Source organism: Mirounga angustirostris, unplaced genomic scaffold (assembly GCF_029215605.1).
Source record: "Mirounga angustirostris isolate CCGP_5_RB_7025 unplaced genomic scaffold, mMirAng1.0.hap1 SCAF_8, whole genome shotgun sequence".
NCBI lineage: Eukaryota > Metazoa > Chordata > Mammalia > Carnivora > Phocidae > Mirounga > Mirounga angustirostris.
Window position 1 is genome coordinate 393,211 of NW_026991716.1, and position 20,921 is coordinate 414,131.

General features: G+C 50.1%; 1 protein-coding gene across 1 annotated transcript; it reads left to right on the plus strand.

Annotated features, from left to right (window-relative positions):
• The first annotated feature begins 1,263 nt into the window (after window positions 1-1,263).
• LOC123837146 (E3 ubiquitin-protein ligase TRIM15-like) lies at window positions 1,264-7,575 on the plus strand. The gene is given in 7 exon segments (XM_064598031.1): window positions 1,264-1,359; window positions 1,361-1,493; window positions 1,496-1,632; window positions 2,862-2,957; window positions 4,118-4,348; window positions 6,209-6,442; window positions 7,234-7,575. Coding segments are annotated over 7 exon segments (1,269 nt in total).
• Window positions 7,576-20,921: the final 13,346 nt, after the last annotated feature.

Sequence of the window (20,921 nt, forward strand, 5' to 3'; positions counted from 1 at the left end):
TATTTTATGTAGCCCCAAATATGATCGTTTCCAGCGTAACCAGTCTAAGAATTAGTAATGAGGTATTTTGCGTTCCTTCTAACTGATGTATAGTTTGGACGGCCGCGCAATCTCCGCTGGGACCGGCTGCATTCCCGTGCTCCGCGGCGCCGTGGGGCTGGGGGCTCCCGTGCAGGGTGGGGGAGGGGCTGCACCCCCGGGAGGGCCAGGGCGGGCGTGAAGGAAACGGGGTACACACACCAGCTCAGGTTCAGAGCGAGGGAAACAGCGCAGGGGGGATCGCTAGCGTCAGAGTGGGAGTTTCCTTGGGTTTTACGCAGAGATGCAGGGAGCGGATGAAGAACCGAGGCGTGGACCATCTTGTGGGGGGAAGGCCACGGGGGGAGCACCGCCGAAGCCAGGAGACTCGGACTGACCCCGCCTCGCAGCTCTCCAGCTCCGTGACCTAGGGGAAGTCACTTCACGCGTCTTTCTGTAAAATGAAGGTAATCATGCCTGTCCCAAAGGGCTGTTAGCTGATTGGGTGCAGTAATAGGAAAATACTGAGCCTACATAAATGTGCTTATTAAGTCCGTTATCTCTTGGGCTGAGTTTTCTAAATTTTAGGGACATAAATCATTTGTATTACAGTTTCTTGCCTTCTCCCACCTGAAGTTAAAAACTAAAATCGAAGGACACTGTGACCCAGCGTCACCGTGTTTGGGGGCACTGGGTCCAGGCCTGGCGACAGTAGAGTTTAGGAGGCCAGCCTGGGTGGATGAGGTGACGAGCTGAGGAAGCAGAGGAGGGGCCCCAACCGTGCCTCCCAGGGCAGCCTGGACTTTGACGCTGAGAGCACATCCCAGAGCCAGAAGCTGACGGCTCCCACCTGTTCCGATGGCAGGAAGCTGTGTCTCCTCCTTGTGTCTCCACCCCACAGCGGCCAAGGGTGGGGTTCCAGGAAACCCATCTCCCTGTGAGCTCATGCACGCTGGGCTCCCCATCCCAGGGACAGAAGGAGACAGGAGTGGAGAACGGGCTGACCAGGCTCCTGCTGGGAAATGCTGGGTCATTCGAGGTGCCCTGGAGTTTGAACCCACTCAGCTGATGGGTGGTGGCCAGGTGGCGCCCGGTGGCTTCCCAGGCTGAACTCTCCTGCTTTCTTCTCTCAGCCTCCTATCATGTTCCCTCCATGACTCACGCAGAAGTGGCTAATTTCACGGATGGGGGATTTGTGTGGCCTGAGGCAGAGGCTTCCGTGGACAGGCTGGGGATGGCACCAGGATGCCCTCCACGCCTTCCCATGAGGAGACCACCTATCCGGCCTGCAGGGGACCCCCGAAGGATGCAGTGGCCAGCGCCTGTGGACACACCTTCTGCGGGGCTTTGCGTCCTCCCGCCCTCCCAGATGGGGGCCCAGCCCTCCTGCCAGGTGTTGCTTTGTGCACTCTGCAAGGAGAAGGAGCCCACGGAGCCTCTCGTGGCCCCTGTGCCCCTGGGCCCTCTGGGGGAGACAACTATGAGCAGCATGCTGAGAAGATTTACTTCTTCTGCAAGGTCGATGCTGAGTTCCTCTGTATGGTCTGTTGGGAGGGTCCCTCCCACCGCACCCACCCCGTGGGCGTCCTCGACGGGGTGGTTCAGCCCTACTGGGTAAGATGGATGGCTTTTCCTTGGGACTGTGTGGGCTGGGACAGTGTCCCGTCATCCACAGTGAAGAGAACCGATAGGGATCTGGATGAAGGACCATGGTTCCCCGGGGACGTAAGGCCGTTCCCAGGCTTAGGGGGACTCCTGCCTCAGGGGCCCCACAGGGACCCAGCTGTGGGGTGGAGACACAAGGAGGAGACACACCTGCAGGATGAGTGCTGTGCAGGGAGGGTCTTCTCCCACAGTGGGCAGGGTGAACTTGATCTCCCAGGACCCACACTGGGTGTGGGATCTACCGAGGCCCAGACTGCGGGGCTCAGAGGGACGCGAGGGGCCAGGAAGGGCAGCCTGCAGGTGCCACTCTTCCTTGTGAGAAGGGGAGGCCCGACGTGGCCCACCTGTGTCGCCCCCTGCCCCCCACCCCGGGCTGCCCTCAGATCGCTCTGCTCATCCAGTGTCCGGGTCTAGAAGTGACTTTCTCAGAAGCACCTCTTGAATCTTGAACTTGGCCTTGTCCCCACAACCACCTCCAAATGCAAGCTCTCGCCGTCCTCAGCCAGACCTTGCATAGCCTCGAACGCACTCCCTATGTCCATTCTCACCCTCTCAAGCACCCTCCAGTCCACCAAAACACGCAGCAGACCATGGTGCGCCCCTGTGGCAATCCCTCCCAGGGTCCCCAGCGCCGGGAAAGCCCGACCTCATCAGCAGGGCACCAATGCCATCTGTAGTGAGGACACGGATCCCGCCTGTCCACCTCAGCCCCAGCCCAGCCGCCCCCCAGGCACCGCGTGTCCGGCGGACTGGCCCTTGTGCACCTGCCGTCTCCTGGACGTCTCTGCTCTTTCCTGCTTCTGACTCTTCCTCCCAGACTGCTGTCCTCTCCCTGAACTCTTTCTTTTTAAACCATTTTAGCAATTTCTAAGTGTACAGTCGGGGCATGCGGTCCTCACCACCCCCTCTCTAGACCCACTGTAAATGCCTTCTGTCTTCGAAACCTCCCCTTGTTCCGCTGCGTTCCCACCCAGCTGCTCACACACTGACCCCGCCTTCGTCTGTCTGTACTTCAGCCCCGAGTGACCGGGCTGGTGGCGACCTCAAGGTAATCTCTGCCGGAATACGGACGGGAGCTATTCACCTTTGACTCTCTCACCATCAGCCATGCACCTGGGACTCAGCGGACAAGACCTGTGGACTCAGCCACCTCTTCCTGCCCATTCTGCTCCCCATAGGACCATCTCCGGAACCGGTCGGAAGCCCTGAGCTTGGAGAAGAAAGAGATGGAGGACACACAGAGGCGGGAAGACGGGAAGCCCCAAGCGCTTCTGGTAAAGTGCTTCTGCCACCTGCCCTTTTGGGGGTTTTCTGAGCAGACTCCGGGGAAGCTTGCTGTCTGGTACTTTTGTACTGTTCTCATTCACTTCCTTGCCTCTGTACGAGGGCATTTGAGGTCAAGGCTATGGAATCCCAGAGCTTCACAGCTGGAGATGGTTCCGACATCTAGCCCAAGACCCATCTTACCAGCCATTCTACAGAGCCGAGAACTGGTCCGGGAGCGTGACGGTCCACAGAGAGCAAAGCCCATGTTCATGAGGACATGGCTTCAACCTGGGTCTTTCTCTCTCTTAACATTTATTTATTTGAGAGAGAGAGAGAGTAGGGAAGGGCAGAGGGAGAGAGACAAGCAGACTCCCCGCTGAGCTCAGAGCCCAACACGGGGCTGGATCTCACGATCCTGAGATCACGACCCGAGCTGAAATCAAGCCAGATGCTTCAGCGACTGAACCACCAGGCGTCCCTAGAAGCCGGGTGTCTTGACCCGGAGCCACCTTCCCATCCCAGTCTATGTGCCCAAAAGCACTGCCCTCAGACGGGAAGGGTGGGGCAGAAGCTGGTACCCGGGTCTGCTTCCAGTCCTGACCGAGGCTGGCCTGCGCACCGTGGGGGAGTGGGGTACTGGTGAGCTCCTCAGTCATCCCGGAGGAAAGCCGCAGTCTGAGAACTTCTGGAGCCCTGAGCAAGGCGGCAGAGCTGGAGGCAGGAAGAGACCCGCAGCACTCCTCTGCTCCCTCCCAAGCGTGCCGTGCAGAAGGCGACGTCAGGGCCGGAGAGCGATGCCGGACCCTCCGTGCTGACTCGAACCACGGCCTGTTTCCTTCAGTGGCTCTCTGACGGACGACTACCACCTGCTCCTCGTGACTCTAGGGAAGGCATGGTGGGGTTAGGACGGTGTTGTAGATGGGCAAGGATGCTTGAAAAATTCAACACGGCTCTGAGGGCGTATGGGGCATTATTAGAATCCCCAGGTAAGACAAGAGCATAGCCCTCCTTGCTGCCAAGTCTATTCTGAGACCCATCTGCTTCTAACATAGTATTGGGAGAGCTAGTGACTCCCTGTGTCTCTGAATCAGGAAGATCCAGGTGATCCTCCTGCAGACCGGCCTCTTGACCTTCTTCCCGGCCCTGTCTATCTTTCCACCCCTCACAGACTCACATTGAAAGCAAGAGGCAGCAGGTGGACACGGTGTTGGAGAGATTGCAGCTGGAGCTGATGGACCAGCAGCGTCTGCTGCAGGCCAGGCTGAGGGACCTGGAGAGGAAGAGCTGCATGGAGAGAGACGAATACATCTTCAGGTCATCTGAGGAGGTCGCCAGGCTTGGGGCCCAGGCCCAGGAGCTGAAGGAGCAGAGTCAGCAGCCAGCAAGGGTCCTGCTGCAGGTGAGGCCGTCCCCACCACCCCGTGGGCTAGGAGAGGGGCCGCACAGGCGGGGACGCCGGCAGAGGCTGGGGCTGCTGGACACAGGCAGGAAGGGCAAGCGAACCTTGTTTCTGCTGGGAGGGACTGCCAGTCCTTGGGTTCCCTTGGCCTGGAGAGCTGACAGATGCGCAGACCCAGGAAGGCTGGATGACTTGCCACCCACCGGGGTCGTGTCGAGGACTTTGGAGTCAGAGGGCCTTAGGTTTGAGGGCAGGCTCTTCCCGCCGTGTGACCATGGCGAGCCTCGTGAGCCCCCTAAACGTGGGGATAATAATGGCACCTCCCTCACAGAGCTCGTGCAAGGATTGTAAGAAACAGTCCATACAAAATGCGTAGCATGGTCCCCGGCGCACACAGATTGCAGTGTGATTGTCATTGTATCATCCCGTTTCACATCAGGTCCGGCGGGTAAGTCAGGCCTGGACCCTGTTCTCCAGCATCCCTCAAGCCCTGGAGGTAGAACACAGTTCCGAGAGAAGGCTAAGACAAAGAAGCCAGCTCAAATGACCTGAGCAGTGTCCCAGTGAGTCGGGAGGCGTGATGTAACGAGCAGATACAGCTCTCTGGAAGAGAGAGCTTTGAGGCCGACGCTAAGGAGGACAGGCTGTGCAGTTGCGGTGGGAAGGACTTGTGGACCCTGAGAGATGTTCTTTTCCTTTGTAGGGTGTCCGAGCCAGCCAGAGCAGATAGGTCTCCTTTCTGCCTGGAGCGTACACTTTGTTCTTCTCACCTCTGTTCCCCTGGACACGGAGACCGAGGGGGGTCACTCTCTACCCTGCCCCCCACAGAAATGCAAATTCACTTTGACACACACACACACAAACAGCCTCCACGTAAAATTCTGTGCTCTAAGAGTCCATTTTTTAAATGTTTTTTTTTAAAGATTTTATTTATTTATTTGACAGAGACAGCGAGAGAGGGAACACAAGCAGGGGGAGTGGGAGAGGGAGAAGCAGGCTGCCCGCGGAGCAGGGAGCCTGATGCGGGACTCCATCCCAGGACCCTGGGACCATGACCTGAGCCGAAGACAGACGCTTGACGACTGAGCCACCCAGGTGCCCCTAAGAGTCCATTTTTAAACTGGTTGTTTGGTACCAGGGATACAGTTCTCCCCTGGAGGTGAAGTTATAAGCCATAATCATGTTTTTAGGCTGATGCAGAAACATCTGTTTAATTCCCGAAGTTATTGGTGCTCGAGTCCATATTGAACAGCATGTAAACTGTAACTCCGAGGGGAGATACCTCCTATAAACTGTGGTAGGCAGAGCAGAGCGGGGGAAGACCAACCCGTCCTTTCGGCCGTGTTCCCCCAGCTCAGCTGCTGCATGTCCTTCCGGGTCACAGACACCACCACAAAGGGAAGCTGCTGGTCCCGTCCTGTCCCCTGCTGGGAGCACCTGTCCCTTCTCTGTGCTTGCCTGGTGAGGAACACTTCTCAGGCAGCCATAAGAACCTGGACCTGGGGCCCGGGACTCAGGAAGTGTCTCCCAAACTTTCCAAGAGTGTTAGAGGTGTGGAGCTAAAGGGCTGTGCGGGTCTTCTGGTCTGATGAGGACCCTGAGCCTGCTCGCGGTCAGACCATGGGGGACGGGCAGGGATGGAGCTGATTCGTGTTTTCTCTCATCTCTTCCCCCCCAACCCCCTTTCCCCTAGTAATGAACAGCACCCAAATTAGAAAGAGGAGTTTAAGGTCGTCTTTTTTTTTTTTTTCAAGTGACACTGTACTGTCCTCTAGAGGCAAACAGGGTAATGACCTCTGCCCCTTGCAGCCTCCGCAGACCCCAAACATTCTCTTAAAGGACCCACCTCTAATTCTTAAGGGACTGATTGTCTGTAGGTATGAGACAAAGACTTTTGTGAGTCCAGAGACCATTTCTCCAGACCTTGTCGAGAAGATCCGAGATCTCCACAGGAAAATACTCCCCCTCCCAGTGATGCTGAGGACCTTCTCAGGTAAGGGGGAGGGGCAGCAGTTTTCCCCATCCCCTGATGGCAGAACAGCAGATTCTTCCACCCATCACCGCTTGCTGGTTATGAGCCATGGGCAAGCCAGCGTACCTCCTGGTTCCGGTTTGTTCACCTTAAAATGGAACACACAGTAGTCCTGACCCCATGAGCAGCCACGAGATAAAGGAATGCATGCATGTCAGGAGCTTAGTGCTGTTAATGTTTGTTCCGCGTATGGATATTATTTCCTCAAAAATACTTACGAAGGTCTTGGTTGGGTGGGTGTGTGTTCTGCCCAGCATCGTGCCAGACTCTGTTGACTTGAACACATATTGTATAATTTTAAAAAATAGCATTTACTTCGAAGATGGTGCTTACTTTAGAAACTATTTCCACAAATATCACCTCATTCTGCGTCTCAAACTTAACTGCAGAAGGAACAGCTGGGGGGTCTTGTTAAAAGGCAGACTGTGGGGCGCCTGGGTGGCTCAGATGGTTAAGCGTCTGCCTTCGGCTCAGGTCATGGTCCCAGGGTCCTGGGATCGAGTCCCCCATCGGGCTCCCTGCTCAGCGGGGAGCCTGCTTCTCCCTCTGCCTCTCTCTCTGTCTCCCATGAATAAATAAATAAAATCTTAAAAAAAAAAAAAAGGGCAGACTGTGGTTCAGTAGGTCTGGGGCGGGGCCCAGGATTCTGCATTTCTCCCGGCCCCCCGGCCAAGCGGATGCCGCCGCTCTCGGAAGCGAACCCCGCCGCAGCGCAGGAGCACTTGCAGGCCGGGGAAGGCCGCCCTTCTCTGCCCGGAAACGGAGCGGAGCCAGGCGTTGGCAGGCCGCGCAGCGCCCCCGCATCGCGCGCGCTCTGGGGCGCGTCGCCCCGGGCCCCCCTCTCCTCCCGCAGGGGCCGTCACGTCCTGTCTCCGAGGACCTGCCGCACAGCCCCTGCGCTCCGAGGGTGTCCCGGCGGCGCGCGCCGCCCCGGCTGCTGCAGCCGGGAGCCCGCGGGGAGGCGCGCCGCGAGGGGGGCCGGCCCGCCGCTCTTGCACCTGCTGCCGGGGCGCGCACCTGCGCGACTCCGCCCGGCCGCGGAGCGGGACCCCGCCTTCGCCGCCTGCGTCCCCGAGACTCCCCGCTTCGCCGTCTGGGAAACGGGCTCCTGCAGGCCTGGGCGGCGGAGGGGCGCGTCCGAGGGGCGCTGCGGCGGAGAGCGGCCGGGCTGGCCGCCGGAGACCCGGGGCAATGATTTGAGGAACGGAACGAAACAGCGCTCCAATACAGACTGCCAGAGCTTCAGAAATCATCACCGTGGGGGAAAGCAGAACTTCGTCGGGCTTGCACTGACTTGGGCAGCTGACTGTTTCCGTTGTGACACGCGCTGGGAGATGCTTCCGGCGCAGCGCCTCTTCCTCCAGCCCCGGTGGACCCGGGCCCCCTGCCTTTCTGACGTTTCGGCCGTGTTTCTTGTAGAGGATGTCTAATAAAGTGTAGGAACCAGCCAGACTTCTGCATGTCATGTGTCTCTCCATGGAATCTCGGGGACCACGACACAATCCTGTCCTGATGGCAGTGGAACCAGACCCCACTGTTCAGGTCTAACTAACCTCTCAGATATTTACTACCATTACCATTATTATTATTTGGATGATGGGGCTTTGTTTCACTTCCTGTGCACTGATCTAGTGTTTTGGACAAGCAAGGCTGTTTTTTTTTTTTTTTTGGCCGAGTATGAAATTGAAAAAACAAATGAGACACTCACACTGTATTTCCAAGTGTGATTAAATTTAGGGTGAGTGGCCCAGGTAACTTAGGGGTGTGGATAGGCTCAGGTGGAGGCTCTGGGCCTAAATTAAATTGCCCTGCATGAGAAAGAAAATGGAATTTAAAATCTTAAGGAGAAGGTTTAGGAGTCGCCAACACTCAAATAGGAGGACTGGGAGCTGCCTGGAGGGAAAGAATCCTTCTGGTGGCCCCACTGGGCGGTCTGAAAATAGACATTGCCCCCCCCCCAACTGCCAGGCTGCTGGCTTCTGTGAGGGGCTGTCATGCACTTGAGGTGCCCCAGAGAACTGGAGGGGTGGTTGTGAGGACCCAGCTGGGGTATGTAGGAGGAATCTGTCCGAAGCCCAAGAACCGTGACTACAGCAGGCTGTGAGCCCCAGCGTCGTCTCCAGTCTACTCGCTTTGCTCTGCACACTGGGCGGTTTTCCTGTCTGTGGGCAGGCTTGCTGGCTTTACTTGTGCCCTCTATTTCCCCACTACTTTCCATTCCTCCCTTTTCCTGGGACTTCAGGGCAGAGAGTTGCCTCTGTCATACTCCACGGTTCAGAGTGCACAATTATCAGCAGCCCAGGCAGGTTTTCTCGTGTTCTTTATACTTTCTCCTGTCTCTCCCATTCTCTTTCCCATTCTCCTCACCCACATGGGCACTACTCTAATGTTTTCACATGTCCTCGGATACAGAGGGATCTCTGAATATATACCTAGTACAGGACTAGCTCTGCTTCTTCCTTTTTTTGACCTAGTACCACGGTTTTAAGATCTAGTCATGTTGCCGTACATGCATCTAGTTTATGGCTTCTAATTGCCGAATACTATTCCATAGAACACGTCAGCCACGCTTCATTGTACTTTCTTTTGGCACAGAACATGTAGGTTACCTCCTTCTGCCTATGACAGTGAGCAAAATTGATGACAAACAGCCTCATACTCTCCCCTTATGAAGGTAAGGTTCACCCCCAGGAGGGGGCAACTGGCATTTGCACACTCACTTTCCTTCAGTACCACCAAATTTCTTCGCAAGATGGCTGTATTCATGTATACTTCCACCAGAGGGGCACAGAGATTCCTGCTTTCCGACCCCCATACCAACAATGGGTGCTATCAGACTTGCTCAGTTCTGCAAATCTGATGACTGTAATGTGTTATCTCATTTTTTAAAGATTTATTTATTTATTTGAGAGAGAGAGAGAGAGAGAGAGCAAGTGAGTGCGACGGGCAGAGGCAGAGGGAGAGGGAGAGAGCATCCCCGCTGAGCACAGAGCCCAACGCTGGTCTCGATCTCACGACCCTGAGATCACAACCTGGGCCGAAATCAAGAGTTGGCTGCTCAACCGACCGAGCCAAACAGGCGCCCCAAGTGATACCTCATTTCTAAAAATTTGTCCTTTTCCACCTGTCAGGTTGTGCATCTCTTCTCGAATTTTCTCCATCTTTCTCCCATCTTTCATGTTCCCATCTTTCTTTCATTGATTTCCAGGAATTTCTTACATACTCTAGCTACCAATCTCTTGCTCATTTTAGACTTGAAAATATCACTTTCTTATTAACTTTGATAGTGGTGTTATTCATTAGATAGAAATCCTGAATTTTGGGGGCACCTGGGTGGCTCAGTCAGTTAAGCGTCTGCCTTCGGCTCAGGTCATGATCCTGGGGTCCTGGGAGCGAGCCCTGCGTCGGGCTCCCTGCTCAGTGGGGAGTCTGCTTCTCCCTCTGCCACTCCTTCTGCTTGTGTTTTCTCTCTGTCAAATAAATAAATAAAATCTAAAAAAAAAAGAAATCCTGAATTTTGATGACAAATTTGGTAAACTTTTCACTTTGTGGTTTATATTTTTAAGATTCTTTTTCATGGGACGCCTGGGTGGCTCAGTCGGTTAAGCGTCTGCCTTCGGCTCAGGTCATGATCCCAGGGTCCTGGGATCGAGTCCCACATCGGGATCCCTGCTCCGCGGGGAGCCTACTTCTCCCTCTGCCCCTGTCTCTCTCTCTGTCTCTCATGAATAAATTAAAAAAAAAAAGATTCTTTTTCACCACCACAAGATTGTGTGTGTGTGTTTAAATATATTGCGACAAGTTCTAGAAATTTACTGTTCACACTAATATCTTTAGTTTATCTGGAATGAAGAAGACAGCCAGCTTTATTTTTCCCCACATAATAAGCCAGTTCTTCTGACCCCATCTACTTAGATAATCCATCTTAGTCCTACTGGCTGGTAGCACGTCTACGACACCCATTTCCCACGAATGCAGACACTGTTCTGAGCTTTCGACTCCGTTGTCCCCGGGAACCGGGACGTGCTGCTTTTTATTGCCATGACCTTGTAGTGCAACGTAATGTCTAATCGGACTGCTCTCCCCGCCTTGGCTTCCTTTTCAAATGTATCTTACTTATCTGTAGACGTTTATGCTTCCATATAAATTTAGAATCAATTTGTCAGGTTCTTTTTTAAAAAATCCTGGTGCTCTTTTAACTGAAATTACATTGGTATTGATCGTAATTTTATTAGATTTGAGGACTGAGGAAATTAGTTTGGAGCAAATGGGCATCATCATCCTATCCATAAACGTGTCATCTCTCTCTGGCGGTTTAGATCTCCTTTTATGCCTTTAATGGAATTTTGAGATTTTCTGCAGATAAGACTTTGGCAACATCTAGTGACATGTCTGTCTGTTGACCTGGTCATTTTCCCTCCAGACAAATGTTCACACAAGCGTACAACAGTTTGGCACGGCATAGTTTACATCATAGAACAGATAACCAACTAGTATATTCATATACAGCACCATACAACAGTTAAAACGATGACTCATAGTGGTTCCTTCTGGTCTGGAGGGCAGGGAGGAAAAGTGAATCATGTTCCTCAAAAGACAATGGTTTGAGAGAGTTGAGCAGTGGCTTACTTAAAACACTCTCCTGTGGATCTGAAATACTTTATAAGAAAAAACAAAACTTGCTCTTCATAAAATGTGTACATTTTGGGGGGCTACAATTGTTTTAAGGATTGCATTGTTATTATAAAACATTCCTTGTAAAAAAATTATAACTCGTATTGATTATTCTGATATGGAGGAACGATATTGATTTTGCTAATCTTGTTTTTAGCAATTTTGTCACATCCTTATTAGTTCTAATAGTTTGTTAATTCACAGGGTTACCTATGTAGAAAATTGTTATTTCATCACCTGAAAATAACAGTTTTGACTCTTTCCTTCTACTCTATATAACTCTCACTGCCATTTTGCATCCTGTTGTGTGGGCCCAGACCTCCAGCATGCTGTTCAACAGTGTGGAGAGAGGGCATCCTTAGTCCATCGCTAAAGGGAAAAGCAGCTCACTAAGGTTTCTCAGTTAAGCATAATGACTATTATGGATTTCTTGGTAGAGAGCCTTCATCAAGTTAGAGAGAGCTTTTCTTTTTTTCAAGATTTTATTTATTTGACAGAGATAAAGAGAGGGAGAGCACAAGCTGGTGGAGTGGCAGGCAGAGGGAGAGGGAAAAGCAGGCTCCCCGCTGAGGAAGGAGCCCAATGTGGGACGCGATCCCAGGACCCTGGGATCATGACCTGAGCCGAAGGCAGATGCTTAACTGACTGAGCCACCCAGGCGCCCCGAGAGAGCTTTTCTATTCCTAGTTTTCTTAGAGTTTTTCAAATAATGCCTAAGTTTTAAGCTTTATCAAATACCCTTTTTCATGTTTCAAGATAATCATTGTGATTTTTCTGTATTTGACCATGGGTGTGGTCATCCCACAGTCAGAGCGTCTGATGTTAGACCATCATTGTTTTTCTGATAACTTTAAAGATTTTATTTATTTGTGTGTGTGAGAGAGAGAGCACGAGCAGGGGGGAGAGGGAGAAGCAGGCTCCCCGCTGAGCAAGGAGCCTGGCACGGGGCTCGATTCCAGGACCCTGGGATCATGACCTGAGCCGAAGGCAGATGCTTAACTGACTGAGCCACCCAGGCACCCCGAGAGAGCTTTTCTATTCCTAGTTTTCTTAGAATTTGTCAAATAATGCCTAAGTTTTAAGCTTTATCAAATACCCTTTTTCATGTTTCAAGATAATCATTGTGATTTTTCTGTATTTGACCATGGGTGTGGTCATCCCACCGTCAGAGCGTCTGATGTTAGACCACCATTGTTTTTCTGATAACTTTTTTTTTAAAGATTTTATTTATTTATTTGAGAGAGAGAGAGCACACGAGAGGGGGGAGGGTCAGAGGGAGAAGCAGACTCCCTGCCGAGCAGGGAGCCCGATGCGGGACTCGATCCAGGGACTCCAGGATCATGACCTGAGCCGAAGGCAGTCGCTTAACCAACTGAGCCACCCAGGCGCCCTGTTTTTCTGATAACTTTAAAGATTTTATTTATTTGTGTGTGTGAGAGAGAGAGAGCACGAGCAGGGGGAGAGGGAGAAGCAGGCTCCCCGCTGAGCAAGGAGCCTGGCACTGGGCTCGATCCCAGGACCCTGAGATCATGACCTGAGCCGAAGGCAGACGCTTCACCACCTGAGCCACCCAGGCACCCCGACTTTTCTGATAACTTTACCTAATAACGATGTAGTTCACTGTTGAAGTGTTTCGTAATCACATACAGATTCTTTAACCCGCCCAGGACCCTCTTGGCTGAGCCACCAGCTACCTCAGTGCTTTGCAAACCTTAGCATTTAAACAGCATTTGAGAGTTTTGTTCAAATGCAGTTCTGATTCAGAAGATGTAAGGAGGGACTTGGGATTTTCTAAAAGCGCTAGGGTGATGCTAGGTCTGCAATCAGACCCCAGTCTAAGTGGGGGTCCACATCACTGCTTTCACCCAACACACCCTACTGTGGACCTTCAATCCCAAATTCCTGACAGAGGTTTTTGATTGGTTGGGTACTGACTTCTGTGCTGGTTTGCAAGTCACTAGCCCATGTGTGCTGGTGACCCTGGGTAAGCACCTCAGGGCCAGTCATTGTGGCCGGCAGCACCCGCTGCAATTCATAGCCCTTTGCTTGGTTATTATGAGTTCAAACTGTAGTTCTGCCAGAGGGAAGTTACTTAATTTCTCTGAGTCTTAGCCTCATGTGAAGAAGAGATCAAAATGCCTGTTCTCTAGGCTTAAATGTGGCTAAATGGATTAATGTGTGTAAGATGATTCTGGAACCCAACCCCAATGTGGGGTAGATGGGGTTTCCTGACACTGACACCAATGACCTGGACACCAGCTGGGTGTCCACCAGATTCCACTCAATTCTGACACCATCTACCCAGGAACTGCATCAGATTTCACAGGTTAAGGGCTTTATTTTATTTTTCCTTCCCTTCCCCTATGTTCATCTGTTTTGTTTCTTAAATTCAACATGGAGCAAAATTGTATGGTATTTGTCTTTCTCTAACTGACTTATTTCACTTAACATAATCCCCTCCAGTTCTGTCCACGTTGATGCAAATGGCAAGATTTCATTCCTTTTGAAGGCTGAGTACTATTCCATTGTGTGTGTGTGTGTGTGTGTGTTTATGCAACAACTTCTTCATTATCCATTCATCTGCCAGAAAAACAAAAAGCAAAAAACCAAACCTACTTAGGAGCCGGGTAATCTCCACTTCCATTCCTTCTCTCACGTGTAACTGAAAAGTCTGTGGTCAAAATGAGAAATCTGGGCTAGGTCCAGTACAACACTTGGGGACAGAGATGACCAAGGCCCAGAGCTCACACTCAGCACCACCGGTGAAGGAAGGAGTGAGCCAGGGCTGGCTTCTGGTCGTGGCCGGCGTTCCGGCATCTCCAGGGCTGGGTACCTCCCAAATTCAAAGAGCACTGTAGCTTCATTGCCGGAAGGTCAGAATAGGGAGTGAAAAAAATGTATTCAAATCCAACAGAAGAGCCAAGAAAATTAAACTGAGAAGCGCTGTGTAGACTACCTTCAGTTTGGGACTAGGTGGCTATCAGCAGTGAATACTGTCTTTGTATATTCTCTCCGCCCCAGCCCCGTCCGAAGGAGGACACAGAACTAATTATCTTCATGTGACAATAAGGCCATTGCCACCAGGATCATCAGCTCACAGATGTCTCTTTGTAGAGGGCTACAGAGACTGGCTGGGTGGGGCCCGAGAGCCATGCAGAAGGAACAGTGAGTGTACGAGAAGTCGGCCAAGTGCCCTGGGGAACAAGGGCTCTTGTCTGCGCCTGGCTCAACCTTGGGAAATCCTCCCCTCTGCCCAGGGCCCAAGAGCATAGAGGATCCCTCCCACCTTCGAGACCTGTGTCTTCACACCTGTGCTCACAGACAGTCCATCCACGGGCCGGACGAGTGCGCTTCTACGCCCTGAAGCATCACCTTGTTTCCCACAGGGCTGGGACCACGTGCACGCACTGTCTCCCAGGCCCCCCAGCAAAGCAATGATCTCGTACCTTTGTGCTCAGTGGAAACCATGGGCTCTAGGAACAGGGATTCCCACGTTTTACTTGTGTGAGCTTCCGGGGTTTACTTCATCTCCCTAAACGTCTAGTCTGCTGGTCTGAAAACTGAGAACAAGTGCCTACTTTGGGACTGTTAAAAGGCGTGAACAATACCTGTGTAAGGAGAAGCACAGATTTCCCTTCTTGGTGGGGAAACACACAGCTCTTCCTACCGTGTGTTTCCACTGAGGCTCCTGTCCTGCTTGCAGGCAACACGTCAGTTCTGGTCGGCAAGTGCAGAATTTTCCCGGCATCAGGCCATCTTTGGAGACAGCAGGGGGATGCCCTGTGATTCATCTCTATTCTGACACTCTCCACTGGACGCAGCGTCAGACCCCACAGGTCAAGGGCTCAGTCCCACAAGACTGCCCCCCTGCCATGTCAGGAGCCCCTCGGCAGCCACATTACCACCTGTGCTTCTGCTGATCAGCTGTAGGTCAGAGTTCCAATGGGGGCTCCTTGGGTTGATTAACTTGTTAGGAACGCTCACAGCATGCACAGAAACACTGACTTTCATTCACTAGTTTATTTAAGGACACGATAAAGGATGCAGAGGAACAGTCAGATGAAGAGACGCACAGGGAGAGGGTCCCAGGCGCAGGAGTTTTGTCCCCACGGAGTTGGGGTGTCACACTCCGGGCGTGGGTGTCCTCAGCCGCCTGGAAGCTCCCTCAACTCTGTACGATTGGGATTTTATGGAGGCTCCCCACATAGGCATGATGAATCACTCCCTCCATTCCCAGCCTCTTTCCCCTTTTGGAGAGTGGGGGATGGCGTGGGGAATTCCAAGCTGCTAGTCGTGGCTTGGTCTCTGGTGATGAGCCCCCATCCGGGAGCCCGCCCAGAGTCACCACACTGAGCAGGAGATGCTCCTGGTGCTGTTATCATGTAGGACATTACAAGGGTTTTAGGAACTCTGTGCCAGGAACCGGGGCTGAGACCGATGTACATCCTTCTATCTCACAACGGTTGGAAATACGGGCACGTTGCCTGGCGCAGGGCAAGGCTCCCGGCTGCCGTGGCTGCTGATAACAGTGTGCAGTGACTCATAACCGGCAAACATGTGAGCGAACATCAGGAAACACTAATTCTACAGACCAACAATAACAGGGACTAATGGCAGGCATATGAAAACCAAGGGGGCACACGACTGTTTTCAGGTAAGTTAGACATCAAAATGTGAGGGAGACACTGTAAAACTTTTAGAAGGTAATATGGGGGGAAATCCCCATGACCGTGGGGTAAGGGAGGATTTTCTTTTTTTTTTTTTTAAGATTTTATTTATTTATTTGAGAGAGAGAATGAGAGAGAGAGAGCACATGAGAGAGGGGAGGGTCAGAGGCAGAAGCAGGCTCCCCGCCGAGCAGGGAGCCCGATGCGGGACTCGATCCCGGGACTCGATCCCGGGACTCCAGGATCATGACCTGAGCCGAAGGCAGTCGCTTAACCAACTGAGCCACCCAGGCGCCCATAAGGGAAGATTTCTTAAGTAAGACCAATTAATAAACGAGTAAATACAGCACTCTCCACAAAGGTTTAGATCCATAAATCTCCCAGCATTAAAGTTAAGAACTTCTCATTATTAAGACAGCAAAAGAGAGTGAAGAGATAAGTCACAAACTGGGAAAAGATACTGACAAAAGACTAGAAACTGCAGATCCAGACGCAAGAAAACCTCAGCAAAAAATACTGAAGACTTGAGCAGGCGCTACCCAGAGAGGAATCCCAGAGCCACCCTCCTCAGCTACCTGGGAAATGCAAATTACAACCACAGTGAGATCCACGGGGAGGAGTTCACAGGGCTGCCGGACCAAAACGGAAGACTGGTGAGAAAGTTCAGACGCCGCAGCTGGAGTGTGAATCAATATGACCACTTTCAAAAACAGTTTGGCATTGCCTGGTAAAACTGAAGACGTACTACACTATGACCTGAACTTCACTTATGTGTCTATCCTGGAGAGACTCCTGCACACGCTCACTGGGAGGGATGCACAAACATACTTAGCAGCATTGTTAGGATGGTGAGAGACTGGAAACAACACAAATGTGGAACCAAGCTATGAATAATAATATCATGCACATGAAGATGTGTTCCAAGTTCAAGCTTTCCAAGGTCTCGTACTGTCTGGGAGGACAGAGGGACACTGAGACACTTCATCTTTTGTTAATTCAAGCATGCATGTAAAATTTTATGGGAAGAGAGAAGGAAAATATGTAACTTCCAAACCAGCAGAGGAGAAACAAGGGAATAAAGAAAACTTAATCAACCCAACAAAGATAAGAAAGAAAAAAAAAAAGCACAGAAAAGAATGATAAATAGAAATCATAAAATAACACCATAGAAACTTATTGATTTATCAATAAACAGAATAAATGTAAACAGGATAACTCATGTTTGCCAAAAGACCAGCTTCTAAACTGGAAAAAAATCCAGCTATGCTGTTTACAAAATAAGTAATAAAACAATGACCCTGAAAGATTAAAAATAACATATTGGGCAGCAATAGTGAAGGGAAAGTTGATATGAATGTATCAATATCAGAGAAGATATACTTCAATGCAAGAAGTATTATTAGGTGGAGAAACAGGGACACTACATTCTGGTAAAAGGAACAATTTATCTGGAAACTGTGACAATTCTAAGCTCTCATACATCTAACAATTCATAATCAGTTACAGAAAGAACTTAGCAGATTTTAAAAGATATTTCTTTCAGTTACTGATACTCAAATATGAAGAAAATAATAAGGATCTAGAATATTTGAACCACAAAATAAGATTTTTCTAATAAAGATACACTGTATTTGAATAACAAAATAAAATTCATCTAATGATTATACAAAGAACCCTGAACTTAACAGTAAACATAGTCTTTTTTTAAAAAAGATTTTATTTATTTGAGACAGAGTGAGCACAAGCAGGGAGAAGGATCAGAGGGAGAGGGAGAAGCAGACTCTCTGCTGAGCAGGGAGCCCGACGCAGGACTCGATCCCAGGACTCGGGATCATGACCTGAGCTGAAGGCAGATGCTCAACCCACTGAGCCACCCAGGCGCCCCAAACATAGAGTCTTTTTGAACACTCATGAAACATTAGGAAAAAAGCGAACAAGCCCTAGGTACCAAAGTCAAACATCACTATCATTGTCTGTTTCAAGCTTTCTTCCATGTGTGAGTTTTGACCCTTCTCCTTCAGCTCTGTTTTCTTGCTTGTGACCAATGCAGTCCTCGTGTCTCACTCTCCTGCACCCCAGCTGCTGGGGAAAGAGTATCAGAAAGGCACACAGAGCAGTGCCCTCTCCTGCTAGTTCTGCGGAGGCGTCTGGCCAGAGGCGTCCCCGAGGGCATCACAGGCCGTGGGGCTGGATGGCAGCTCAGGATCATGACTGCCCGGTCTGTGTTCTGCTGTCAGAAAACTGTTCTTGCAAATGTTATTTGTAACAAGAGAGTATTTCAGGATTCCTCAACTCCACATATTATGACTGCTCTGTAGAATCCGGTAAAACTTCTAGTCTCCACAGTGTTTGCCTTATTAAATGATTTCTTGCATGATCATAATTGCTCAGGGAATAATACCTGAATAATCATGTTTTCTAAAAGTATAAATGTTTGAAAGATTTATTAATCCGAAGAGCTTTAAAAACCACCTGACCCCCCTCCCACCCGCAAACGTCATAAAGTCACAAGTAACAGAGCTGTTTTCCTAAAACAGTGCATCTGAGGAAGATCTCTGACCACAGTGTAACAGAAAGAAAAATCAGAAAATAAAGTCAATTTCTCTACATTTATAGAAGCTCTTACGTTTAAAAACACACTTCTAAATTAGTTATGGGCCAAATTTGAAATCATAATGAAAATTTTGAAGTATTAAAACTGAAAGTTGGGGCACCTGGGTGGCTCAGTCAGTTAAGCGTCTCCCTTTGGCTCAGGTCATGGTCCCAGGGTCCTGGGATCAAGTCCCGCATCGGGCTCCCTGCTCGGCGGGAAGCCTGCTTCTCCCTCTCCCACTCCCCCGTCTTGTGCTCTTTCTCTCTCTCATTCTCTCTCTCAAATAAACAAATAAAATCTTTAAAAAAACCCAAAAAACCCCCTGAAAGTTAAGGCAAACACCAAAAGGGTATAATGCAGCTAACACTGTGTTCATCAGCTGTTGGAGCCTAACAGCACCTGACCCCCAAATCTAGCAGCTTGAGGTGACAAACATTCACGATCCCAGTTTCTGTGGGTCAGCAATGGGGGCAGTTGCGATGGGCAGCTCTGGCTCACGGTCTCTCCTGGGCATTTGAGGTGCCGGCTGCAGCCATGGCCGCCAGAAGCTGGACCATCCAGTTCATTGCTCACAAGCACCGCTCAGAGTCCTGTCTGTGAGGAGTGAGCCCCCCACACCCAGGGGAAAGGAAGTAAGCTTTATCTCCCGAACGGGACATAGCAAAGAACTCTGTACACACAACTTTAAATCCACGACAGTGTTACTGGGATGGAAATTTACAGCCTTAGGTGCATTTGGTAGAGATAAATGAAATCATAAAATTAAACTACCTCGGTCAACAAATTAAAAAGAATGGAGTAAGCTTAAAGAAAGAGGAAGTGAGCTAAGAGCAAACATAAGTGAAAGAAATGCTAGAATGTTCCACAACACTGAAAGCTCCTTCTTTGAAAAGACCACTAAGGTAGCAACTCTTCAGCAAGACTGGTCAAGACAAAAGCAAAAGTACAAACAACAATATTAAAAATGGGAAACAGAGGTGCCTGGGTGGCTCAGTCGTTAAGCGCCTGCCTTCGGCTCAGGTCATGATCCCAGAGTCCTGGGATCAAGCCCCGCATCAGGCTCCCTGCTCTGCAGGAAGCCTGCTTCTCCCTCTCCCACTCCCCCTGCTTGTGTGTTCCCTCTCTCGCTGTCTCTCTCTCTCTGTCAAATAAATAAATAAAACTTTAAAAAAAAAAAAAAGGGAAACAGAGGGGCGCCAGGGTGGCTCAGTCTTTGAGCGTCTGCCTTTGGCTCAGGTCATGATCTTCAGGTCCTGGGATAGAGCCCCACGTTAGGCTCCCTGCTCAGTGGAGATTAGGCTTCTCTCTCTCTCTCTGCCTCTCCCCCTGCTTGTGCTCTCTCTGTCTCTCTCAAATGAATAAATAAAATCTTAAAAAACAATGGGAAACAGGGCTACTGAGGAATTGGGAAGAAATTTACGTCAACAACTTTGAAAACAGAGACGTACTGGACAATTTTGTAGAAAATATCACTTACCAATACTGACGCATGCTGACACAGAAGACCTGAATAGATCTATTACCATTTATTAAATCAAGTTAGAAATTAAAATTTTAAGCCCTCCCTCTTCCTCCCCTCCAACAAAATTAAATATCAGATCCACTGGCATCTTACAGGCAAATTTCATCAAACCTTCTAAGAAAGAGATAATGCCCACACTGAAGTATTACAGAAAACAGAGAGATGCTCCCCAAACCACTTTATCGGCCCCGTGTAAATGAGATACTAAAACTAGATGTAGACAGGGGGAATCCGCAGTCCAGTTTTCCTTATGAACACAGATTCAAAAGTCCTAAATAAAGTTAATAAACAGAACTTGGCAAAAATGGTATTAAATCATAGAGTTTACCCTTGGAATATAAACATCGGTTTAACATTAAAAAAATCATCAATGTCATTCATTAATAGATTAACGGAGGGAAGAAATATCACTTCAAGAGAGATAGAAATGCATCTGATATAATTGAATACTCATTCCCATTGAAAATGCTTCATATGCTAAGGACTGAATTTTCTTACCCTATAAAGCACACCTTACAAAATCATACATCAAACATTGAATTCAACACACTTAATCCTAACTAAAACACGGAAGCATCCTTTTAAAATCAGGAACAAGACAAAGATGCTATCATCTTGCTATCATCCTCCTGCTAGCTAATTAAATAAAAGAAAGAGCAGTACTTACACAAGGAGTGTAAGTATTGAGATGCAAGAAGGAAATCTCTCGTGGTTTCTACCATCGTTTTCATCGTGCAATCTGTTTTTATTCAAAACTGCTCTCCATGTGCAGGCAGATTCTCTGGGAACCTCTGATCTCTCCTCTCTGTCCTGGGCTGTGATCTGGGCGGGGCACCAACTCATCAGCCCCCCAAGCCAAGCACCTGCTGCAAGCTGCTTTCTCTCTCTCTTTTTAAAAAGATTTTATTTATTTGAGAGAGAGAGAATGAGTCGGGGAAGGGGCAGAGGGAGAGGGAGAATCAGGTTCCATGCTCAGCGGGGAGCCTGACGCGGGGCTCGACCCCAGGACCCCGGGATCACGACCTGAGCTGAAGGCAGACGCGTCACCGGCTGAGCTGCCCAGGCGCCCCTCTTTTTCTCTTATC